This window comes from Ischnura elegans, chromosome X (assembly GCF_921293095.1).
Source record: "Ischnura elegans chromosome X, ioIscEleg1.1, whole genome shotgun sequence".
In the NCBI taxonomy this organism is placed as follows: domain Eukaryota; kingdom Metazoa; phylum Arthropoda; class Insecta; order Odonata; family Coenagrionidae; genus Ischnura; species Ischnura elegans.
This window is the reverse complement of record NC_060259.1, coordinates 90,089,095-90,111,943: the sequence shown is the minus strand read 5'-3', so window position 1 is coordinate 90,111,943 and position 22,849 is coordinate 90,089,095. Positions and strand designations below refer to the sequence as shown.

The 22,849-nt window shown below is 38.1% G+C and overlaps 1 protein-coding gene across 12 annotated transcripts in view; it reads right to left on the bottom strand.

Moving 5' to 3' along the window:
• Window positions 1-22,849, bottom strand: part of LOC124171645 (microtubule-associated serine/threonine-protein kinase 3) — an 831,728-nt gene that overhangs the window by 25,475 nt on the left and 783,404 nt on the right. For 8 of the 12 annotated variants that reach the window (XM_046550857.1, XM_046550862.1, XM_046550859.1 and 5 more), the window contains 5 exons: window positions 13,273-13,515; window positions 11,012-11,114; window positions 10,496-10,559; window positions 3,069-3,147; window positions 2,440-2,612 (listed from right to left, as the gene is read on the bottom strand). In XM_046550857.1, coding sequence (XP_046406813.1) covers window positions 2,440-2,612; window positions 3,069-3,147; window positions 10,496-10,559; window positions 11,012-11,114; window positions 13,273-13,515 — 662 coding nt within the window. The remainder of the gene's footprint in view (window positions 1-2,439; window positions 2,613-3,068; window positions 3,148-10,495; window positions 10,560-11,011; window positions 11,115-13,272; window positions 13,516-22,849) is intronic. The other 4 variants (XM_046550858.1, XM_046550860.1, XM_046550864.1 and 1 more) reach the window with 2 other exon arrangements.

The window sequence follows — 22,849 nt, the reverse complement described above, 5'->3', positions numbered from 1 at the left end:
GTTGCATGATCACACTCAAAGCACAGAGTATCAAAGGATACTAAGTACAGAGTACATACTCTTCCAGATTTTTACCACAGCACATACGACAAGGCGAGAACTATACATATGGAAAATGTTTAAATAAATATAGATAAGAAACTCTTCTGTGATTTCCTTGATCCATTCTGTGACAGAAATATTTATCGCACATCTTTAAGACCACATTATAACTGCAATGGGCTTTTTTGCATGTTTCACAATATTTTATGCATAAAGACACCAATCTAAAGCTACTCATGGGTAAAAATATTTTCTTATTTCATCTGGTATTCCAATAGCCAAAGGCAAACAGCAGTCCCCATGAGGAGAGGATACAGTATGCTATGCAGAATGAATTTTGAACGCTACATAAGTTCTCAAACGTTACACAATGAATTGTTATGAAGGTTTAGGATCATTAATTTCAGTAACACTTGAAATTTAAGAATAAACTTTCTGAGGCAAGATATAATTTTTGGAATGAACAAATATGAAACATTTTTACCTCATACCCACATCATCTGATGGCAAAAAGCAATGATGAAAAAAAAATCCACGTGGATGGAAATATCTTCTGCTCCCAAGGTTTCGGAGGCATATACAGTGGAACCTCATTAAAGCGAGTACGGGCTATAGTGACACCCCCGCTATTACGAGACATAGCCGATGCACCGTCAATTGACCCTATAATAAGCATGTTAAAAAATTTGTTTTTACGAGACCCTTTCGGCGTTGGCTCTCGCCATAGCGAGGGTTTCACCGCCGGAAGACTTTCATCAAGACTCCTTAACCTCTGTAACTGCTAGCGATCTGTTAGAAATGAAGTTAATGGAGTTCTAAGTCTCAAATTTATGTGGTAAACTGTCGTTAGATAAATATAATGATTGACGAAACAATGCTTTGCATGATTTTTATTCAGTGCGGCGCTTATAAATTGTTTGAATAGTTAGTCGTTATTTGAGTAAGGAAATTTAGTGATGCAAAAAACATCGCCTTTCGTCTGGATTTATGCTTATGTTTATCGGATAGATGTTTATCTGTCGCCGCACCACTCCTGTTCCTGTATATCTGTTCGCAACAGGTATATTGGCTATTATTTGCTCCACCTCCGGTAAAGCGACAATTCGCTATAGCGAGTGTTTATTAGTGCACCGTGGGGTGTCGTTATATCGAGGTTGCACTGTATGTAGTTGTAGTAGGTGTAGATAGATTCATGTTTTTTGGGTTCTGATCCTAAGAGTTAACTTTGGCAGATAACAATTTTGGCTTCATTCCAGATGATGCTAGTATCAAGTTGTGATGATGGAATTACTACTCGGCTTCGATGCGTGCTGGGCGCGTGAGCTTATATCTCCGCTCTTTCGCGGCCGCGTTAAATTTCTTTCACCACTTTATTGATTCAGAATATCTAACTCTTCAGGAGAGAAAGCACATCATTATAGATATTTCAGAGAATCTTCATAAATGTGAATTGAAGGGAGATGCTGCGATGAATTTAATGGCAAATTCCGGTGGAGACATCACTACAGTGCGCGATATCATGTGAATGCGATATGCCCGAGACAAAACAAGCCAATTGACCTTGGAATCGTAATGAGAGAGATAGAATGAACGTCATCAGTGTTAAACAATCAAGGCTTAGGCTTTAATAGATTATGATTCACTAGACATGGTTTTTTCGCCAATTCAATTGAAATTAGCAAAAAAGGCAAAATTTTGTTTTTATTTATCGATTTCGCATTATTTTGTGTTATTTCGCGAAATCGCATCTCGCGAATTTCACGGATCTCCACCCATTGCTAAAAAAAAGGTTCAAGTGAACAAATGTTGGTGTAACAGAGGGTAAAGCATATCCAACAAATATACATAGTCATGTGCTTCAACAATGAAAAATTGAATCTAAAGAGTTAAGTGGGATATCTAATACACAGGAAGTGCATCACTCTTGCACAGACATTAAAAATGTTTAAGTGCCCAATAAAAAGCCAAATAGGTTATCCTTCCATTGGTAGAGCATTCCATGTATACACCTTTAGGGAAGTAACTGGGTACAGAGTAGAGGATATGCATTCCTTGTGATTAACCTTATGTCTAAAGCTTCACAGAAGTTCACAAAAAATTGCTTCTAAAGTATTACCTTGGAAATCGAAATCTCATGCAAATACAGGAAAAGATTTAGAAGAGTTATTACAGCAACATATCATAATATACCAAGACATTGGTACACAATACTCAAAAACCAAACGTTAACTCATGTATTTTGACCACAAGTTTTATAATTTTCCATCTTAATTCACAAATACCTATGAATTTTTACTCTTCCAAATGCTTTGAAGCATCACACACATTTTGTAAATAATACACAAATTTTAATCAATAATTCTCAGAATTCAAAGGCTATAAAATGAAGAAAAGTACCTTAAACTCCGAGATCTTGGACGCTGAAGAGGTGATCTACGCCCCTCCTCTTCTAGGCTAGGGTTACTATCATTTGATGAGAAGTGCCTTGTCAACATCCGTAACTCATCAGATGTTGGAATGTTTGGCAGCTGATGTAACCGCTCCTGGCTGGAGCACTGTGACTGCAAAGCCAATAGATTTTCATTCCAAATTAAATTTCAATTATCAAATTTACTTACATCAGTAACCTCATTACTACAGAAATATGTAATGAAAAAAACACATTGCTAGTGAGCCTGTTCAAACATCTATGATTAAAATTTAAATCCATTTCTGCTCACTACAACATTATTGTACATGATCCGCACTCTGCATCACATTTCATGACAGTGAATTATCAATCATTACTTGAAATTTTGCCTTTCCATAGGCTATTGTATAAAAATATGCTACTTTGACTATGGAGTTCCAAAAGAGAATGACCATACATATTAGGATTGGGTTGAAATGGTAAATTCATGCAAATATTTCACATTGTGCTCTTGGGAAAAGATAATTCCCTCATAATTTACATAGTCATTCATCAACATTCAAATGATCAGGATCACAACTTTTTCTAGCTTATTTGATAAGTTGTTTATACTTACAGATACATTTGAACTTCCTGGCGTTGTGCCATAGCCGGAGGATGGCAAGGATGCAACAGACCATCTCCTCCCATCACCTCTGCAGGAAGAAAACATATTTCAACAACCACATAGCATCCCTTCACATAGGAAAAATGATTTCACAATTTACTAACTAATCAAGTGTAATATGTAAAGCTATACATATACATGTTCCCCAGTTTTTAGTATTAGGTCCACTGCTGCAGACTACTAGATTTTCACTTGAGGGCAAACGAATTGCATTAAGGTCATAATTAGGTCATGGCCATTAGCACGCCCGAGGAGCCCCTCTAACATGAGAGATTGCAGAAGCGTAACATCAACACTCAAATTCTTCTAGAATATAGTATGAGTGAACCAATAAGGAAATCAAAGTCATAGACCTTTTGCACAGTTTATAATTAAAAAATATGTATATTAAACATTTTTACAACATCTTTCTTTATCTTTTCATGGAGCAGGTAAGTGTCCTAACAGTGAAGGATATACATAATTAAAAATAATTTTGATTGGGCTTTGCAACAACTCTACTTTTGGAGAAGACCAGCATGCTCAAGGGTAAATAAAAATTAAAGAGCTAATTCCCAGCATTAATAAAAAACCATGTATACGGTGTGTAAAAACTTTAAATCTTACAAAGGATGACTTAAAAAATGGCTGAGGTCACCATTTTCATAAAGGTAAAAGGGAAAGCTGGTCCGAGACTTTCACATGGAGTTCCTTTTCGTTAATGCTATTAAAATTGAGATCACCAGTGCAGTAACATCAAGGGAAGAATTCCATGGGTGGAGAGAAACATATACGATGGACAAAAAATAAGCTAGAGGAGCGAGAAAAAGTATGCTTGGTTTTGTTTCAAAGAATCATCAAGTTTAGATGCTTGATAGAGAAAAGGCCTCTTTTCTAGAACATGATGACCACCAATTTTAAGAACAGAATCTTGATATGTTGGACATTAAAACTGTTAAAATGGTATACACTCCATACATAGCAAATACCATGGAATAAAAACAGGTGAAACTAAATTACATTAGAAAGGCTAAAAATATTTAATTATAAGATACTTGGAATCCAGCAGCTTACAACTTATCAAAGCAACGGCGAAATAAAATTTCACCGCTGATATCTCAGCCCGAATATAAATTTTGGGGATCAATCACTAAAAATGGTTAACAATCAAACACATTCAGAGTAAACCACTTCAAATGCTACGGTTCATGTCTACTGTAATGTAGAGGCCACATCAATCGATATGGTTGTTCCTGCTGTCAAGTTTTAGCTTTCTATGCTCCATACATCCCGTTAACTTTCTGAACTGAGTCAATCCTTGGCTGTGACATTGAAATGCTCCCCTCTGAAATTGTGGACTGACAACTTCCAACCCCAGGGGCAGATTATGGGGAGAAGGGAGGGGCCCAACCCCCATACTTTTTGGAAAAACTTAAAAATGAAGCCTTCATACTTTCGATTTCCTTGACGCCCTGACTTAACATAAATGGCAAAGCAGTTTTATTAAGGGATATTATGGAAAAATGCAGCTCGGTACACTGTGAAATAAACTCAAGTGATAGAAATAAATTATGTAATATTAGTAAAAATAAACGCACTAGCTTCAAGTCACTTCTACCTCACACCACACAATCAGGATGGCCACAAAATGCAACAACTTGTCCCTCGTGTATGGCAACACGCTGCTTGTTCAACCACAGCTTTCATATTTTTACCATTCCCCAGGAGATTTTTCCACACCACAATACAATTTTCCTGACATTTCCCCGACTTCCACCATCGATTTTTATTTCCCTGCTTGAAAGAATTTTTACTCATCTATAGGAGAATTTCAACACCATGTCCCATATTGAACATGTCTAAGGAACATAACACTGCCTGTAAGCACTAGCCTAAAGGCCTAAATTTACACCAGCTAATAATATGAAATCATTCTTATTAAAGCAATCACAATCATCATGATTAATCACTCAACGTAATTCAAGCCCCTTATCTGTGCATACAACACAAACATAAATTGGATAAATAATCAGTCAACATAACAGAATTCGGATAAATGGTTATCATGAAAATGATTTCAGTGAGAAAATCTCACACAAATGAATTGAATATATGGATTTTATGCCTTTGGAAATGTGCTATTTATCTCTTACATTTCACAATCAAGAGGCAATTCATTAAAATCCATGTAAAATACCAAGTTACTCATCCAATATCCTTTGTTGTCCATTATGGAGCCAATGTGCACTGGAGGTTAAGAGCTTATAATCACAGTACCCATGGCAGCACAACGGAGCATTGTAGCAAGTAAAAATTGATGTTACAAAATTGAGGCAAGAAGCAAGGCACTAGATTGGTGCTGGGTCATTCCACGTCAAATCACCCAGAAATTTTCAAAATGACACCCACCGACTCGGATTTTGATGAAATTTTTGTCACTAGCTACTATCACCTATCTAATGACCCATGTAAAATATTTCCTCTCTCACTCTCATAGTTTGCAAGATATGAGGAGTCAAAGTTTGAGATGTTTGCTCAGAAGTGGCGCTAGTGGGAGTCAAATTCCAGAGTGCAGGGCACAGGGTAAAAATTCATAACTCAGAAACCACATAACATATTTGAATGAAATTTTACCCCTTGTATATCCAAGTACATAGCTTCCATAGTGATGTCTTTTATTCCCCTTGCATTGTTATGTTGGCCAAAATGATGTCAGCAGTTGTTAATTAACCGATTTTTTTAGCTCAAAAACATTACTTCATATTTTCAGAATTATCACCAAAAGGCAGAGCAGTTAACTCATCCAATTTTTTTTTAATTGAAGGTTAATATGTGCTCCAATATACTGTGAAATAAAAATGGTGGTGTTTTGACTGCCACTATGAGTATTTCAGGTTTTACTTTTTTTTCTGCCCCTGTGAGAGGGATTTTGGACACGTACTGTAAGATAATAAGTATAAGTGTATCCATACCTTCATGAGGATATATTTGAAATATTGGTCAGTAAATCTAAGACCAAACATGTAGTCTAGTGAATGTGGCTCTAGTTCATACAATTTTTTTTAATAGCAATACTTGGCTTGTGGCAGCTGAGGGTAAAAAAATCCAAATGGCTCAGAAATGTGAAATGATGCTTTTTTCCTGGAATTTACCCATTTTTCAAGTGTTTAGTTTATGGAAAAATTGGTATCAAAATACATTAGGCTCTTACTGTGCATTAGAGGATAAATGGAAATACTAATTTAAATAAAATTATTTAAATAATACACTTCAATGTGTTTAAGGCATCTCCCGAACATCTCTGGAGGCTCTCTCGGGCAACTACATGCTTTACAATACCACCATTTCCATCACATGGGGATATTCCATGGCTTGTAGCAAAGAATGTCCATGATGCCATTGAGGAGAAATCCTGGTAATGCTTGCAAAGATTGAGAAATATTTTGCAGTTCTTGTACCGTCCTGCACAACCATCACTAAAGTAACTCAATTTTTTGACTGAAGTAAAATTTTCCTTAACAAAGCAAAATATTATTCTTTGGGTTTCATAAACAAAAGCTACATCATGCTCCAAATCATCTGACAAGATGCATAAACTGGAAATAATAAGCTATTTAGTCAGGTGATCTAGAGTATAAATCACAACAGGGTGTACTGTACAACTATCACTTGTCCAGTGATTCCCTTGTGCCTCATCCTGGATAACATATGAGTAGCTCTCACTGAAGTCAAAGAGAACAGCTGCTTCATGGGGTCCAAGATTTTCTTTCATTTTCTTAAGGTAGTTTGCCTGTACCTTCGTAATAAATGAATGGGGCACCAGTTTTTCCACTCTTTGAATTTAAATTGATAGGTACTCATCAAATGTCACCGTGAAGTTCACCAGTTGACATCTATCACTGGAAACCCACTGACTGTATGAAACTTCATCTCCGGGGTCACATTCTTCAAACTTTTTCAGCAGTAAGCTTTTCAATTTTTCACGTGAAGGACACTGAGAGCAATGTCGCAGTATACAGTCCCTATTATTTCTAGAGCACACGAAATAACCAATTAGGTCCTGGCATGTTTCCTCTATATTACAGGCACTAAGCAGTAGGTTGACATTTTAATGAATTGTGCAAAAACACACTGAATGCGTTCCAGGACATCCTGCTACCACAAACCATTTTGGACCTAGGTTGCAGAATTTAGAAAAGCCAATTTTAATTCTGGGGAAGTCAAATTTATAAGTGGAATACAATTCCTTCAAGTTAGCAAGTAATAATCTCTTCTGAACATGTACATTTTTGGAGATACTTATGGAATCTTTCTTTCCAGGCATCATTCTTGAGTACTCATCACTTTCATAGAAAGTCCTAACTAATTGTAATGTTTTATTTTTGCCTTCCCTTTTCTCAATTCAGGTGCAGCTAATTTTCCATCGTCTCTGAAAAGTTCTCTTGCTTGGCGGGCAGTGTACTCACTCACATGATACTCTTCCATTACTTTCTTCCTGCTCCATAAAGTTGGTACCAATGATAACAGATGTACCTATCCTTGATGGGTGCTTGATGTGTCAACTTTTTGTTTGATTAACCCGTCAGCGTCCAAAGTTTTTTTTTAAATTCACACATATTTCACTTTAAAAAAATATGATACGTATGAACTTCACACAAAGAACACAATTCAAACTGACTGAATAATGGAGGAAACCTTCTACTAAGTATGTGCACTGAAAGGTATGCTAAAATTCGCATATTAAATACATTGCCGGAGCATTGGCTCAGCACTGCACTGGGTGCCCTATGGCACCCGTGGGCGTTGACGGGTTAAGTCTATGAGCACATCTATATCATGAACTTTCTGAAGTAGTTCTTTCGGCAGTTTTGGGTCATCCTTTTCTGGAGATAATTCTTTATCAAGAAGTCTTTTAACTTTCCTTTTAAAATTACTGCATGCTGACTCTACTTTCCTTTTAGCGTAGGTTGACCTTCTGTGAGATGATATGCCATGAAATTTTAAAGGTGACTCCTCTATATCTTGCAGCGTTCTGTTAAGTAGCTCAGTTGATTTTTCTTGGGATACTGTTGTTTCAAAATTCAAAATACTATCATTGCTGTCACTATCTACTGCTTCAACATCAGAAAGCTCATTTCCAAACCTGGAGTGTTTCTGTACTTCCTCCCTACATGGCTGGCATACTTTCATTCCTGGCACTAATTTCCGAAGAGTTGGGATTTTACAGGCCTTTTCTGCAAATTCAAGACTTACATTTCTCAGTGATTTTGATATTTTCTTCTTGTAGCTCTTAAAAGGATCAAGACAATATATTTGGTAGGTTTCATACTTTTTCAAATATGTAGTATATTCTGTGATGTTTGCAGACATTGGATAGGACTTCCCCAGGTACACCACTTCTGAGAGATAACAGCTGTTTTTCAAGCATACTCATGATCTCAATTTTGTTCAGTTGCACCACTGGTGTGTAGCTTTTTTTGAGGCAATCAGATGCAGTTACTTTTCCAATGCTGCACAGTTCAACAATTTGCTCATTTTGAAGCATAGTAGAGATACTAACCTTTTTTTAATGTCGAAGTTCACATTGAGCAGCTTCGCCTAACTCATAGCACACACAATTAATATATAGGTAAAAATACACTGATCGTACACACAGAATAAACTTGGACACCCATGGAGCATCTTTACACAAGAAGACTCGGCAGAAGACTAAAAGTGGTACCCTAGAATCTATTTTGATTTATCATGCCCTCACTGTGATACATTGTAACACTTTATTCTTCCTAATGTAGAGGTTGCACTTAATTCTCTTATTCCTTGGGGAGATGGAATAACACTGGAAAGTGAGGCTGAATAGGTGGGATTGTATTACCTTCTCAAGTTTGTAATGTAATACAATCATATGTGAGGCAGGGGAGAAAACCGTGTGGCACATAATGTCAGCATTACCTCTCCCAGTGAAATAGAAATTTAATACTCCAGTTGCCATCAAGGAATGTGGATATTGGTGACAACCTGCTGCATATCTATAAGTAATACCATTTGCTCTGCCAGCTCTTCCATCACTAAGGGTTTGGAAGACCATACTTCTTCTGTGAAAGTGAGGCTAAATTTGTACAACTCCAGTTCAGCGGGACTCATTTAATCACTTTTTCACAGATCTTAACAAACTTGTACATTGCATGTGCTTATGATAACCACTGGTTTTTTGGATGAGTGATTTCTAAACACGAGGAAGAACATGATGTGAAAGTGAAATTTATGCACCCATATCGAAAATCCCCATGTGATGGAATTGGTGGTACTGTAAAGCATTTAGTTTGCCCGAGAGAGCCTCCAGAGATGTTCGGGAGATGCCTTAAACACATTGAAGTGTATTATTTAAATAATTTTATTTAAATTAGTATTTCCATTTATCCTCTAATGCACAGTAAGAGCCTAATGTATTTTGATACCAATTTTTCCATAAACTAAACACTTGAAAAATGGGTAAATTCCAGGAAAAAAGCATCATTTCACATTTCTGAGCCATTTGGATTTTTTTACCCTCAGCTGCCACAAGCCAAGTATTGCTATTAAAAAAAATTGTATGAACTAGAGCCACATTCACTAGACTACATGTTTGGTCTTAGATTTACTGACCAATATTTCAAATATATCCTCATGAAGGTATGGATACACTTATACTTATTATCTTACAGTACGTGTCCAAAATCCCTCTCACAGGGGCAGAAAAAAAAGTAAAACCTGAAATACTCATAGTGGCAGTCAAAACACCACCATTTTTATTTCACAGTATATTGGAGCACATATTAACCTTCAATTAAAAAAAAATTGGATGAGTTAACTGCTCTGCCTTTTGGTGATAATTCTGAAAATATGAAGTAATGTTTTTGAGCTAAAAAAATCGGTTAATTAACAACTGCTGACATCATTTTGGCCAACATAACAATGCAAGGGGAATAAAAGACATCACTATGGAAGCTATGTACTTGGATATACAAGGGGTAAAATTTCATTCAAATATGTTATGTGGTTTCTGAGTTATGAATTTTTACCCTGTGCCCTGCACTCTGGAATTTGACTCCCACTAGCGCCACTTCTGAGCAAACATCTCAAACTTTGACTCCTCATATCTTGCAAACTATGAGAGTGAGAGAGGAAATATTTTACATGGGTCATTAGATAGGTGATAGTAGCTAGTGACAAAAATTTCATTGAAATCCGAGTCGGTGGGTGCCATGCCTGGGTGAACTGACATGGAATGACCCTGCTTTAAATTTACCTACTGCTCTATGAATTTTGAATCAAACAAGATAAATATGCATTATTTTATGAATATCCCTCTTTTATATATATAAATGTTATTATTCTATGGGAAATAACCTACAACTGACCTTTTCACAGGAGCAAATGCAAAATGCTGACTTGGTGACATTCTAGGGCTTTCAAGGGGGCTGCCTGCAGGACAAAATAATGAAATAAAAAATTGTAGTTTAAGTATACTATATGTACCTAAATATTTATCATTCTATAATAACAGTAATTCATTACTCAGATTTATGAACACTAAAAGGCATGAGAAAATGAATACAATTTTCCATCTACATGTACTACTTCCTGCGATTCTCAAAATTAAAGAACTATAGTAATAAAAGTAAAAATTACAACCATGAAATCTTACTTTCCATAAATTGAAGAAAATTCAAGGCATTCTAAACACATTAAAAAATTTAATGTAGTTTGCAATATTTCTCCATTCAAGGTAGTATTAGAACATAAAACACCATTGGTGTATTGCGGTGACATGTTAAATTTAAAATGTATGCACCTGGGTAAAGAGGAAATTAGCACCATAACATTTATTGTGACCACAGTGCTTATATAGCTATTTGGAGTTCAATGGTACCAACCAGATATTGGCGAGTGGCATCTTGGAAGAGTTGGTGATGTAGTTGAGATTAGGCTCTTCCTTTGAGCAACCCGACTGCTCCTTCTAGAGAGACTTAATTCCTTCTGCAAAATGAAAAAGAAACACTCATCAGTTCCGCATAACTAGCTCTGCATTAAAATTTCAAGGCTACATAAATATTGCAAAAATATTGATGAATAATACGATATAAATGCAGAAAAAAAATGGAGAGTGTGCAGATACATGAGCTTTTATATTTAAATAGAATGGCATTCTCACATGTAACAGTCACTTTTTTGATTTTTGGTTAATTATGAATAATTTGATAATATTTCTTACTTAGCAGTTAAAATACTACAGTATTGCTAGATAAAGAAAGAATATTGAAAGCACAACTCTTCGAGTGGTGTATAGCTTGTACAAATCCTAAAGTTGACAAAATTATGACAAATATGAATTACTTAGGTTGCTCCTAAGGTGAGAAAACAATTCATTGATAGAAGGAGCTGTAGCCTGCGCATGCAAGCATTCATTATTATTACAGCAATCAATCGCAACCGAAACTACCATGCAACTACGTTAATACATTTCTATGAACAATAATCTGTACAAAACACAAACGTACAGATGTAACTAACTCTTAATAACAATAGGTATTGGGTAACTGACTGCGCAAACATGGTGATATATCAGGCTAGTGCGAGGCACTGGTTTCCCACATGATTCTGTTGTACGGATAAACCATGGGTTTAAATTACAAACATCAAATCAAAGCCTTCACACCCGATAACATCAATGAACTTTTGCCTAGAGGTTGACACAATGAACCAACCCAACACGTACCAAAAACGCTTAACTCCATAAATTCATCATATTATACTTCTTGTAGGCTGAGCGAAATTCTCCTTTAACAAAAAGAGCTCACTGTAGTGATGAACGATATACCGCTGTGATTGAATCACCGTTACTGAAAAGTAGCAGTCACTGTCGGAGACTCGAAATCACTGTGACGGAGTCACTGAATTCGGTGAAGATAGCTCAGGCTGCTACTCAGTGAAGAGCGACATTCTGACTGCAGAGAAGTAGCCGATCACTACCACTCGGTACTCGAAATCACTACGACTCTGAATAGCTGAATAGGGTGACGATGGTTTCGGCGGCTACCACTGCTACCAACTACCAAAAGTATATTAAAGGATGTCTTATTCATCTTCATCATCATAAAAGATGAATAGTACATCCTTTACGAAATATACAGCTAACGGTTTGAACATAGGCGGATTTGGGGGAGTGGCACGGGGGCACGTGACCCCCCCGACGTTTAAGGAATAAACAAATTTTTTTATACGGTTATCATTACGATCGTTTTATTTTGTGTATCACGGAGCCTCAATCATTTAATTTAATATTAGGTAGTAAATTTCATATCAAAATAAAGGGAGTATTTTCTACAGTAATTGTTGTACTTTTTTTATCTCAAATATGAGAAGACCTTCAAATTCTTGTGCCCCCTCCTCCCCACACCCACGAAAAATCCTGGTTCCGCCCCAGGGTTTGAATATAAATAAATGTTAAAAAATGCCGATGGGATTTTAATGAATGCCACTAATCAGCTCCTTTACCATACAAAATTTAATTAATTATCGTAACATAAAATCAGAATCAGAAATATTCCCTCAAAAAATATTTTGCCTAATTTTCGATAAGTTTATTCGTTCCTTTAGAGGAGAGCTCATTCATTGGAATTGGACAAAATAGCAGGAATAGCAGCGCCACAAATCACGGCTGGCATTTATGAGTGATTATCCTCGGTGATCGCAATCATAGCTAAGAATCACCGTTACTGACGAGTAGCAGTTATAAGTAACAAAGCGATTGAAACATCACAGTTCCGCTCACCAGAAGCTCACAGCGCCAATTTTTGCTCCGAGCGCATGAGGGACCTTCATGACCCCTTACTTACGACAACTGACCCGCATTTTAACGGGAAATCAAACATCGGTAGTCAAGTATCGCGTTATCTGGAAATAATTTCCGAAGACAAAAATAAAATTTCAAAAAACATCTATGTCATCTGCAATCACAAAAATAGATTCACAAAAATAACAAAACAAGCGTGCAGGCGAAACAAAAAGAAGTCGGAAATAGCATACACACAAAACACAGGCAACAAAGGTAACACTGCAATCTGGTTCACATGAGTACACTTTGAGACAGTCGATCTACTAGTCAAGACAAACACAACATAACCCGCTCTCTCACCTTGAACTGCATCAAGGAGGTGACTGAGGGAAGGGGCAGTGTGAGATTTGGACGTGCCTGGCGGAGGGTCGAGTCACTGATGCTACGTGACATCCCCCTGCGCAAGAGGACGGCTTCGGCGGAATCAGGGCCACTGGCCCCGTTCCCTTTCCCATCTCCACAACTTTCATCTTGCACCTTGTTCCCACCTAGGACTTCTTCACTTGCAGACATCCCGAAGTTCCTCGCTACATGGCCATGGTTCTGCACGAAAGAGATGCTTATGCTTTCCTCACTTCTTTCATGACATTTCAAGTTGGATACCCTTTTTCTGCTTTCGGTTGCTTTGATTAGCTCCCGGCAAAAGAATCAACCAGCTTTTTCAATTCCAAGTAAGAATTACTCTCCATTACACAAAGTTTCTTTCCCTCGCAACACTTATTTATACCGGAATACAATCGTAGTACCTTGGCATATCAGACCACACACGTGGGGACTATGCATAACTAGGGCACAAATTTAAGCAGAAGCACTTCTTTATACAATGAGTATATTCTACGAATAATCATAGAAATTTAAATTTAAAACGTGATGATAACTCTACTACCCATATTTTATTCCGCGTACGTAAAGAGTAAAATAAATATTACAAATCTTTTTGTACTCTTAAGGTAAATGATGACGATAAATTCTTATGGAAATGAAACATTTCCTTTCCACATTGTACACTGAAATTAGGAGACTCGGACAAGGTAAAAAAAACTTCACATCGCTCGACTGAAACGTGTCCAAGAAAACTATTACGCCCACCCCAAATCAGCTCAAAATGAGGGGTCCTCCAACTTAATTAGGTTTAACAAAACGGCAACAGCAAAAGCAAAAATAGAATGTCCTTCAAATGCAAAATCTTCGTGACCCAGAAGCGTATGGTAGCCGTAAATCCATAGAAAAATACCTTCATGTGTGAACCTTCATGTAAATGCAATATGCAGACAATATGTAGACTCTAGTGGATAGAATGAAGGAGCTCAGTTTTCCCCGCGAATTGATAGCAGGAAGAGTTCTCGAGTTTAAAAGCGGGTCCAAATTGATTGGCACCGACGTTTTGAGGGCGTAGACTGCCATCGTCTTCAGGGTGATAGGCACAGCGTTTAGCGAAAGACCGAAAAGTTGTGGGTTTGAATTACTTTTGAAGTTCGGGTATAGAATTCCCAATTGAAAATCTTACGTTTCGTGGGGGTCCCGGGAAAGGAACTACATAACTTAGCATGAGCCAATCAGGGACTTTGTCTAGACTTTCAAGAGGATTTCGAGGATTTTAAATGAAAATATTCTTAAAAACTTTATGATGGTGAACATAAAGGTTTTTTAAACATTTGAAAAACCCGTTGCAATGCTTACATTTAAAACATCTGCGAATCGTTTAAAAATCCAAACGAAAACCTTTTCGGTAGGCACAATAGAAAACGTCCAGCAGGTCTCTAGCAAAGGGCTAGAAAACCCCTTTTCGTAGCACTTTGTCCTCTAAAGAGGTTTTCATCGAGATTCACTTAACTTGTTTGATCTTTGAATAGAAATTTTCAGAAGCCTCTTGAAATCTACTAATTTCTTTCAGTGGCCCCTACTCCGAATTGGTGAAATTCATACGCCCGCTCTATTCAAGCCCACCACGGTATGAAACGGAGTGAGGGTGACAAAAGATATAATTGCGTCGCCCATTGTAATGCCTGGGTCTCAGATGAGCGATTATGTAATAGAAGCTTCGTACAGATCCCAGCCGATATGCTGAAAAATTGAAGTTCTTTTAAGACAAAAAATGATAAAGTATGATTAATTAAATATCAGAAATTCGGTGCATAAAACAGGTAACAAAAGAAGACATCAATTTCAGCGCGAAATTTATGGAACATGAAAATATAATACCGGAGATTTATAGAAATTGAAACAGCCACCTGATTTACATGAAGAAGAAGTTTATTTTCACCTTTATCTTCTTACTAAAAAAGTTACTATCATCAAATTATTCGCGAGATAGGCGCCCCGAATTACATCATCAGAATTCAGGCTTTCCGTTCCCACTTACTCTTATTCCTCTCACAGCCTGTAATCCCTCAATGCCTATTATCTGCCAGCCCACTTGAAAAAGAGGCATTACCGGAAAAAGACGAGGTTTGAAAAGGGTAAAAGAATAATTAATGGCTAAAGGAAAAGGCACGCTCAGCAACAGCAAGCAAGAGTGCACTTGATGAGGGGAAAATTACTGTCATGGTGAAGTAAACCTTCTGTCGAGTTAGCCAACTAGGATTGAATTATCATGGACGTTTGACAAGGAAAACCATGAACGGATTTATTTTAAATGAAAAGTTAAGGAAATTTCCATGCGTCAAAGTATTACTTCAAGAAGGCATTCGGTACTCTAAATCCAGAAATGAACGCCATAAGGCGCTATCATGATGGGATTCAAAAATATTCTTCTTTATAAAATGTTCAAATATAGCCGGAAAATATATATTTCACCCGAAAGCTAAAGCTGTGCCATTGTCAATAAAACGCTTCAAAAGATGCAGTTAAGTTAGTTATTAAAAATCGATTAATGAAAATTTTATCGACGCAATACATAGCAACGTGAAAGAGCAATCTTGATGATTCAGTTTTTTGCCAATCATTATTAAATTATTTGCCAGTACCATCTATGTCCAAGAATCATAAAAAACGGCCATGTCGCACCATTACGTCAGAATATCTCAAAATCTGACAGCGCAATTTTGAGATCCAATTCAAATTCAGCGAAACTCCAAAGAATATTTATGCGAAAATGTAAAAATATTATAGTAGGTTCATTATCATCACCTTCTCGCGTGGTTAAAGCATCAGCTTCGCCAGCCTTACAAAGGTGTAAAGATGCTCTTCGTTAACCACCCTCCAATTCACTTCCATTCCTCAAAACTGAATCCAGCGAGAATTTCCTGGAGACTTGTCACTAGAAAATTACGAAATAATGAGACCGATATAATCATACGTTATTACCGCTATCAAAGGCGCTGCTTTAATTCAATAGCTACCAAGGTAGAGAGCAAATTGGAGGAAGGAAAATGTTCCGCACTCCAAAAATCCATCGTCAATTCAGCCCAATTATCAGCAGCATAAATTATAGTAGTACTTCTATCACCGCTTCTTTTGAGAGCCGGCTTGACCGTAAAAAGACCAACCAGGGTGACGCGGTATGAGTATAACGAGTATAACGCATGCGATAACTTCCGACCGGGAATAATTTCCTGAGATACTTTAACTTAAAAAATGAACCTCATTTCTGTTTCAAGAACAAAAAATCGTGGGCATAATGTTAGTGCTGGTATTTCAGGTTTCGCGATATGAGTTTAAAGCTGGATATTTAAGGAAACTCGGAGACTGTGTCATCGGCTGTGACCCAAGAACGGACATTTTTATATGAAATTTTACCTCAAAAAGTATCTTTGCCACCTACGGCCTTCCTCTCACACTAATTCTGCCTTAAACATGACCTCAAATTCGTTCCGTACCCTGATTAACACACCCTTAAATCTTGTCAGCTAGCCCAGCCATTCCCATGATAACCTTCCCCATATCTTTACCTAAATATTTATGGATCAGTTTTTCCTAGAAAATAATGCGAAAGGGTCACCACGAGAAAGAAATTGAATAGGAATAAACAGTTTGGAAATGAATGGCGGATTATGAATTAAACTGCAGTGGAATAGAAGCCTTAAATAAGCATCACGAGAGGGCTGGAAACAGTCGTGGCCGAGTGCCTATCTACGTGGTCACGCTGCTGCGAAGTCTTGCGAGGCAGTGGTGTATACAGCTCCTCGTTTAAGTGAGGCACCTTCCTTCTATTCTCCCCCTCTTGCAACTCCAAACACCGGCTGTCCCAATGAAGAGCGTAACCTCGGTTACGAGAGGCGATCGTGTCTGACAGGACACATGAACGTTCGTCAATTTACGGAAGGCTTTAAGCCCTTGGCGTTTGCCTCCTTTTATCACGCGTGCTCGGACTAATGTTGTTTATCATTAACTCATGATGATGGGCCGAGAATAGTAAGGGAAGGGAAAGATCATTGTGATGCTAGGTCATCATTTAAGGTGAGACCACCCCATGATATTTTGATCCAGCTATACACAAAATATTATAATAATATAAATTACACAAATAGTCGAGAAGTAAAGCAGCATGATTGACAAAACTGATTCAGACAACGATTTGTTATTTTTCCTAGTTTTCCTCATTTCAGGGGGCGGGTCTCCTGTCCCCCTCAACATACTCCCCTGCAGCTAAGGAACTAGACACGCAGGTAGAGATGTCGTCCGCGGTTTGCCGCTCCACTTGCACACAATCCACGACTGTGACCCGTTTCCCATGCATGCGATTCCGCAGTTCCACGGGAATAAAATCCAGAGCGGGCCGACTTCACGCGGAAGTGATGCCCACCCAACTCTCCCCAAAAGCCCAGGCACCATGGTCTGCGTGGTCCTTTTCCGACTCGTTCCATCGTTATGGAGTCACAACTCCATTTCCCTCATCGTCTGCTCTTACATAATATGGCACAAAAGGCGGATTCACACGGGAAAACCTTATTTTAACGCCCTAATTAGAAAATTGACTTCAATTACCGGGGGCGTGTTAGGCAGAAATGGAGAAAAACAGTAGAAAAATGTATTTCCTCAACGTAGAGTCAATATTCGGGCAAAATATTTTTAATTGAAGGATGTTTGTTAAAGGAGCAAACGATAATTACAAAATGTAAAACCCAGTTCACCGTTTCAGGGCTGTCGATTAATGCGTCGAATCAAGCGTAGAAAAAATTCTTCAATGGAAATGGCGCTGTGGTTTACTTGACCGTAAGATCAAGTAAAACAACATATGAATATTGCTGAACAAGCAGCTGAACAGCAAATTTCATTCAACATAATACTTGAATGAACCTTGAATGTACACTCAAGTTAAAAAAAGTATTATCTCAGCGCATTTTATGCTACATTTTATGCAGAAGTATCAATTTATGGCATCATTAAAAAATATCTCAGCTGATTCACGACACCATCACGAATACATGAACAGCACCACCGTCGGAGGACGTGCCGGTAGATGTAACTTTGGTGTCACATTGAATTTACTGTTAGTAATTATCTCTTTGAGTATAGTGGCACCAATTCGCCCCACTGAAAGTTGTAAAAGTTTTAGCGCCTCATTGATGAAAAATATACTTTTTCAAAACAATTGAAGATCCAACTCCATATGAGCTGAAAATTTCAAGACGGTTGCGCACTTTTTAAACGTGCAATACGCCAAAAAAGGCGAAATGGCAATCGATCGGGAGTGATACGTCCTCTTAAGGCGCCAACGTCATAAATGGTACATAAAAACTTTACCGTGTGCATTACGGATATATGCATTCCAAGGGTCTCAGGCACTACCGTCGATGGTCGGTATCATCCGCGAATGAACTGATGACGAAAATAGGAAAATATTTTTCGTGATAAAGGCTCACTCGGTGAGCCACATGGAATGTGCTTGAAAACGCAGGTGCCTCCCCATAACTTGCCTCCGTGATGCTACGCGGCCTGTGGAGCGAATAAAATTAAATGAGCGTTGGAAAACGAATCTCACCGCTAGGAGATTCGGTAGCGAACTAGATTAGAAACCGCTAAGGCTCAGCTATGATGCACTATTGACCACCATCAACGTACGCATGTTACGAATCATGAGTCAGCATAGGATGTACCTAAGTATATAATGGTTACCATGCACGTGGTTTGTAAGTCCACTTGGGGGGGGGGGGGGGGGAACTACGTAAATTTAAGTTTAGGCTTAATTTTTATTTTAATAAGGACAACTCATAATAATAACTCAGGTTTACCGGGAGAAGCTCGATCAGAATGTTACCCTCCGTCTGAAATTCACGCACACATGCGAGTATATGCCCCAAGGATGAAGTTCGCCATGACAAACAATATTTGGCTTAGTCGGGATTGAAACCCGAATCTCACGGTTGCCGGTCAGGCGTACTACCTGGATACACCACCAAGCCATCTTCGCACCCGTTCGCGTGACTGCCATTGACGTAGCCAGGGGGGATGTCCGGACCCCTCCCGAAATATAAAAGCACAATTATTTTCCTTCATAAAAGAAAACAAATTATTGAAAAATCATGAATTTACAAAGTATTTTTTAACAAATGAAGTTTTTTCGATTGTGAAAAGTGTTAAAATTAGTTTAAAACCCATTACTTATTGTTGGTACCCTATTTTTCAAAATTTCCCCCCCTGGTTTTGGACCCCCTCGAACGGAATTCCTGGCTACGCCACTGGTGAGTGCGTACAAAGTCACTTGTTACGTGCACTGCACAGGATTATATCTTTTGTCGCATTATTTTGTTCGAAAATGGACTCATTGTTAGATAGGATGTCGTAGGTTTAAGCAGTGGGAATTATTGTACCATGGTTCGATCAAATCAGCATCGGGTGCTATGACAGAGCCACTTTTAAGTGCAGCTTCAGAAATTTTGCGAGGTAGGATTATTTATTTCGCTCCACATTGAACGCTCGAACGAGCCCGCATCTGATATAGTTGCCCCAAAGGTGTTCTGTTAATTGCCACCACAAGGGTTGGTAATTGCCACCCACTGACTGGCCGTTCCGCAATAACTCAAACAGCAAATATTAACCGGAGATTTTTTTATCTCCAGAAAATTTGCCAATTATGGTAATGTAAAATAAAAAAAATGTATCGAAGGAGAATATGCATGACTTTCTACGAAACGATTGAGATTGGAACGAAACAAAGTTTACTTACGCTTGAGTAGGTATCGAACGAAAATAATGCACCAATTATGGCAAGTTTCATGAAAGTTGCACTATTTACCCTACTTTCAAATACAAACTCAAACGATTAAATTGATGGCTTCAGGTTTGACTCGGTAGGAATTTTGCACATTAGTGATGAAATGACAAAACTTGACATTGCACGCAGAAATTTATTTAGATCGCACAACGCGTTTCACTTACGAGTCGGTTAAGAATTGGCGGTTGCCCCAAAAATAAGAATGTGCACAAAAATGTATCCCATTAAATTTCCACAAAATAGTTACTTTCAGCTATTTACTACGGGAGCATCAATAACACGTTCTTTTATAGCACAATAATGGCGGCGTAGCGATCACTATGGCAACGCGTAATTTGAATAGGGATTGTGATCCGAATTGCACGAGGAAATACGCTATGATTAAAGCTGTTAACCGAAAAAAATGAGTGTGTTTCGAAACCATGGTCGGTAATGGAATTATATATTAAAGTGTGGAAATTACCACTTGTTGTGTACATTTAACATGCATATATTGTATTTAAACCACGTAAAGCCTGAAACTATTTCATACGTAGCTAATTGAAATTTGTATTTGAATGGATATAAGCGATGTTAATCATTACTTTTCAATGCTACTCTTCGCAAGTAAATACTCCATTGCAAACATTAGGAAAAAAATTGATTGCTCAGTGTTCATTGCCGCGCTGCAGACAATTTTGAAAAGCAATCAGACTGCGAGGGAATTGGGAGTTTAAATCACGTTTCTACGAGATGGACTGAAGTCGTCCACTAATGGACCAATTGGACATGATGCTCGTGGTGAAGTTCCACCGAAATAGAAAAGAAGTTACTCCTGGTAGGAAGGAGGCGAGCACATTTAGATGAAGCGCCAACTCCTAATTTACATTCCGTTCCATTGAGAAATGCCGAATACGAAGCATTCGATTTTGAGTCAGAAATGCCAGATGAGCAGGTTGCGAAGAGCTCTCGACTTCGCCACAGGGCCAAGTCGCAAGGAAGTCGACGAGAACCGGAATCCTCCAAACAAGTCACTCTGGATAGGCACACGCTGGACCTGAGGGGAAGCCATTTTTTTCCCTGCCGCCTGCTACTCACGAGGACAAATTATTATTTTCAATGGAGAAGCAGAGCGAGATGAGGAAAGCAGAGGATCTCTTATCAATGATGACGGCTTGATACACTGCAGCCAACAATTACACCAAATGAATACCGTTATCGCGGGAATAAAGAGGCTCAAAACAAGAGAAAATCCGTCAGTTTTGCATTCTCGCCAAATGAGAGCCAAGAAACTTGGATTGACTTTCCCACATTTTTATTTAGGTCACACCAAAGTGGAATCAGACGAGAGTGATCGTAGGTTTGGAGTAAGACGCGATTTCCAATAATACGTGCGTAAGCCTCAATGGAATACTAAAACCACATGATGGATTAATGTACGGTTATTATACTGGACGCCGAATAGAAAATAAGATGAAGGCCGGGATTGGAACGTCAAATTTACGAATAAAGGTTCAATTAAGCGTTAGAAATACATACAGGAGAAGCATGCGAGCGGAATAACTCCACATGTCGGTAAAAATAATGAAATATTGTTTAAGACTCTGCTTCAGGTAAAGAAAAAATACTCGATAATGAATAAAAAGGAACTTTTTCGCTTGATTGCCGACAGTTATATACACCCAAATCTAATGTATAGCCAGATTCAAAGACCTAATAACGAACGAGTTCTGGTAGAATATTTACTTGAGATTAAAGAATTTCCTTTCAGATCCGAAATGAAATTGTTGCCATAAAAAGGCAGCTTTACTAGAAGCTTAAGTAAAAAAAAGAGTTTCGAAAGAAGTTAATTAAAATGCGTATATAATCATGAAGAAATGCAAATCGCACGGCCATAGTCCCCATGAAGGGTGACTCGGCAGAGTATAATTAGTGATATTTACGTATAGAGAACTATTTATGATAGAAATTCAGCCCACTGCCCGGTGAAACTTCCATCTAAGAGTCACGTTTCAAGGGTTATGAGCGGGTGAGTCATCGAGGGAATGGCGTGGTCCGAGAGCGGGGATTGGGCAGCGGCGGCCTCGCTGCGGGCGATTGTGTCGCACGATAAGGTGGCGGCGAATTTCACCGCTGACGATTGGCGTGTAACCGCCGCAGCGCATCAGTGTCACAGCGACACCTAACGGGAGTGGAAGATGACACGGGGAGCAGGTGAGAGGGGGGCCATTGGCTGCTGAGCGAATATTACAAAGACACGTCGATCTTGGACGTACCCAGCGGGAGACAGGAATGGGCGAAAATAAATGTAGTTCAAAACGAAAGTTTTCAACAAATTTTCTTGAGAAGAAAAATGAAATTAATGTAATACATGGAACTAAAAGGAAAAAGAATATTTCAAGATGATCACGACAAACGACCGATATGAAGGTGGATCCGGTATTAGGCCGTTAAAATTATTTTACTGGTAAAAATACTGCTTATAGTAAAAAAATTTGGAGAATTAGAGAAGAAAGTTAAATAAGACGTTAAATCAAATTATGGCAAAAATTATATCATTTCTCGTCATCTCCGTTTTCAACTGAAAATTCACATTTCTTTCAACTTCAAACTATTTGCAATACATAGAGTATACTGCATAAAAATGCACAACTCCATAAAAATTCCGATAAAAAACTCAAAGATTCTGAGAATAGCAGTTAGGGCTATTCTCATTCTAACTCTCCTTTAAATCTAACACAC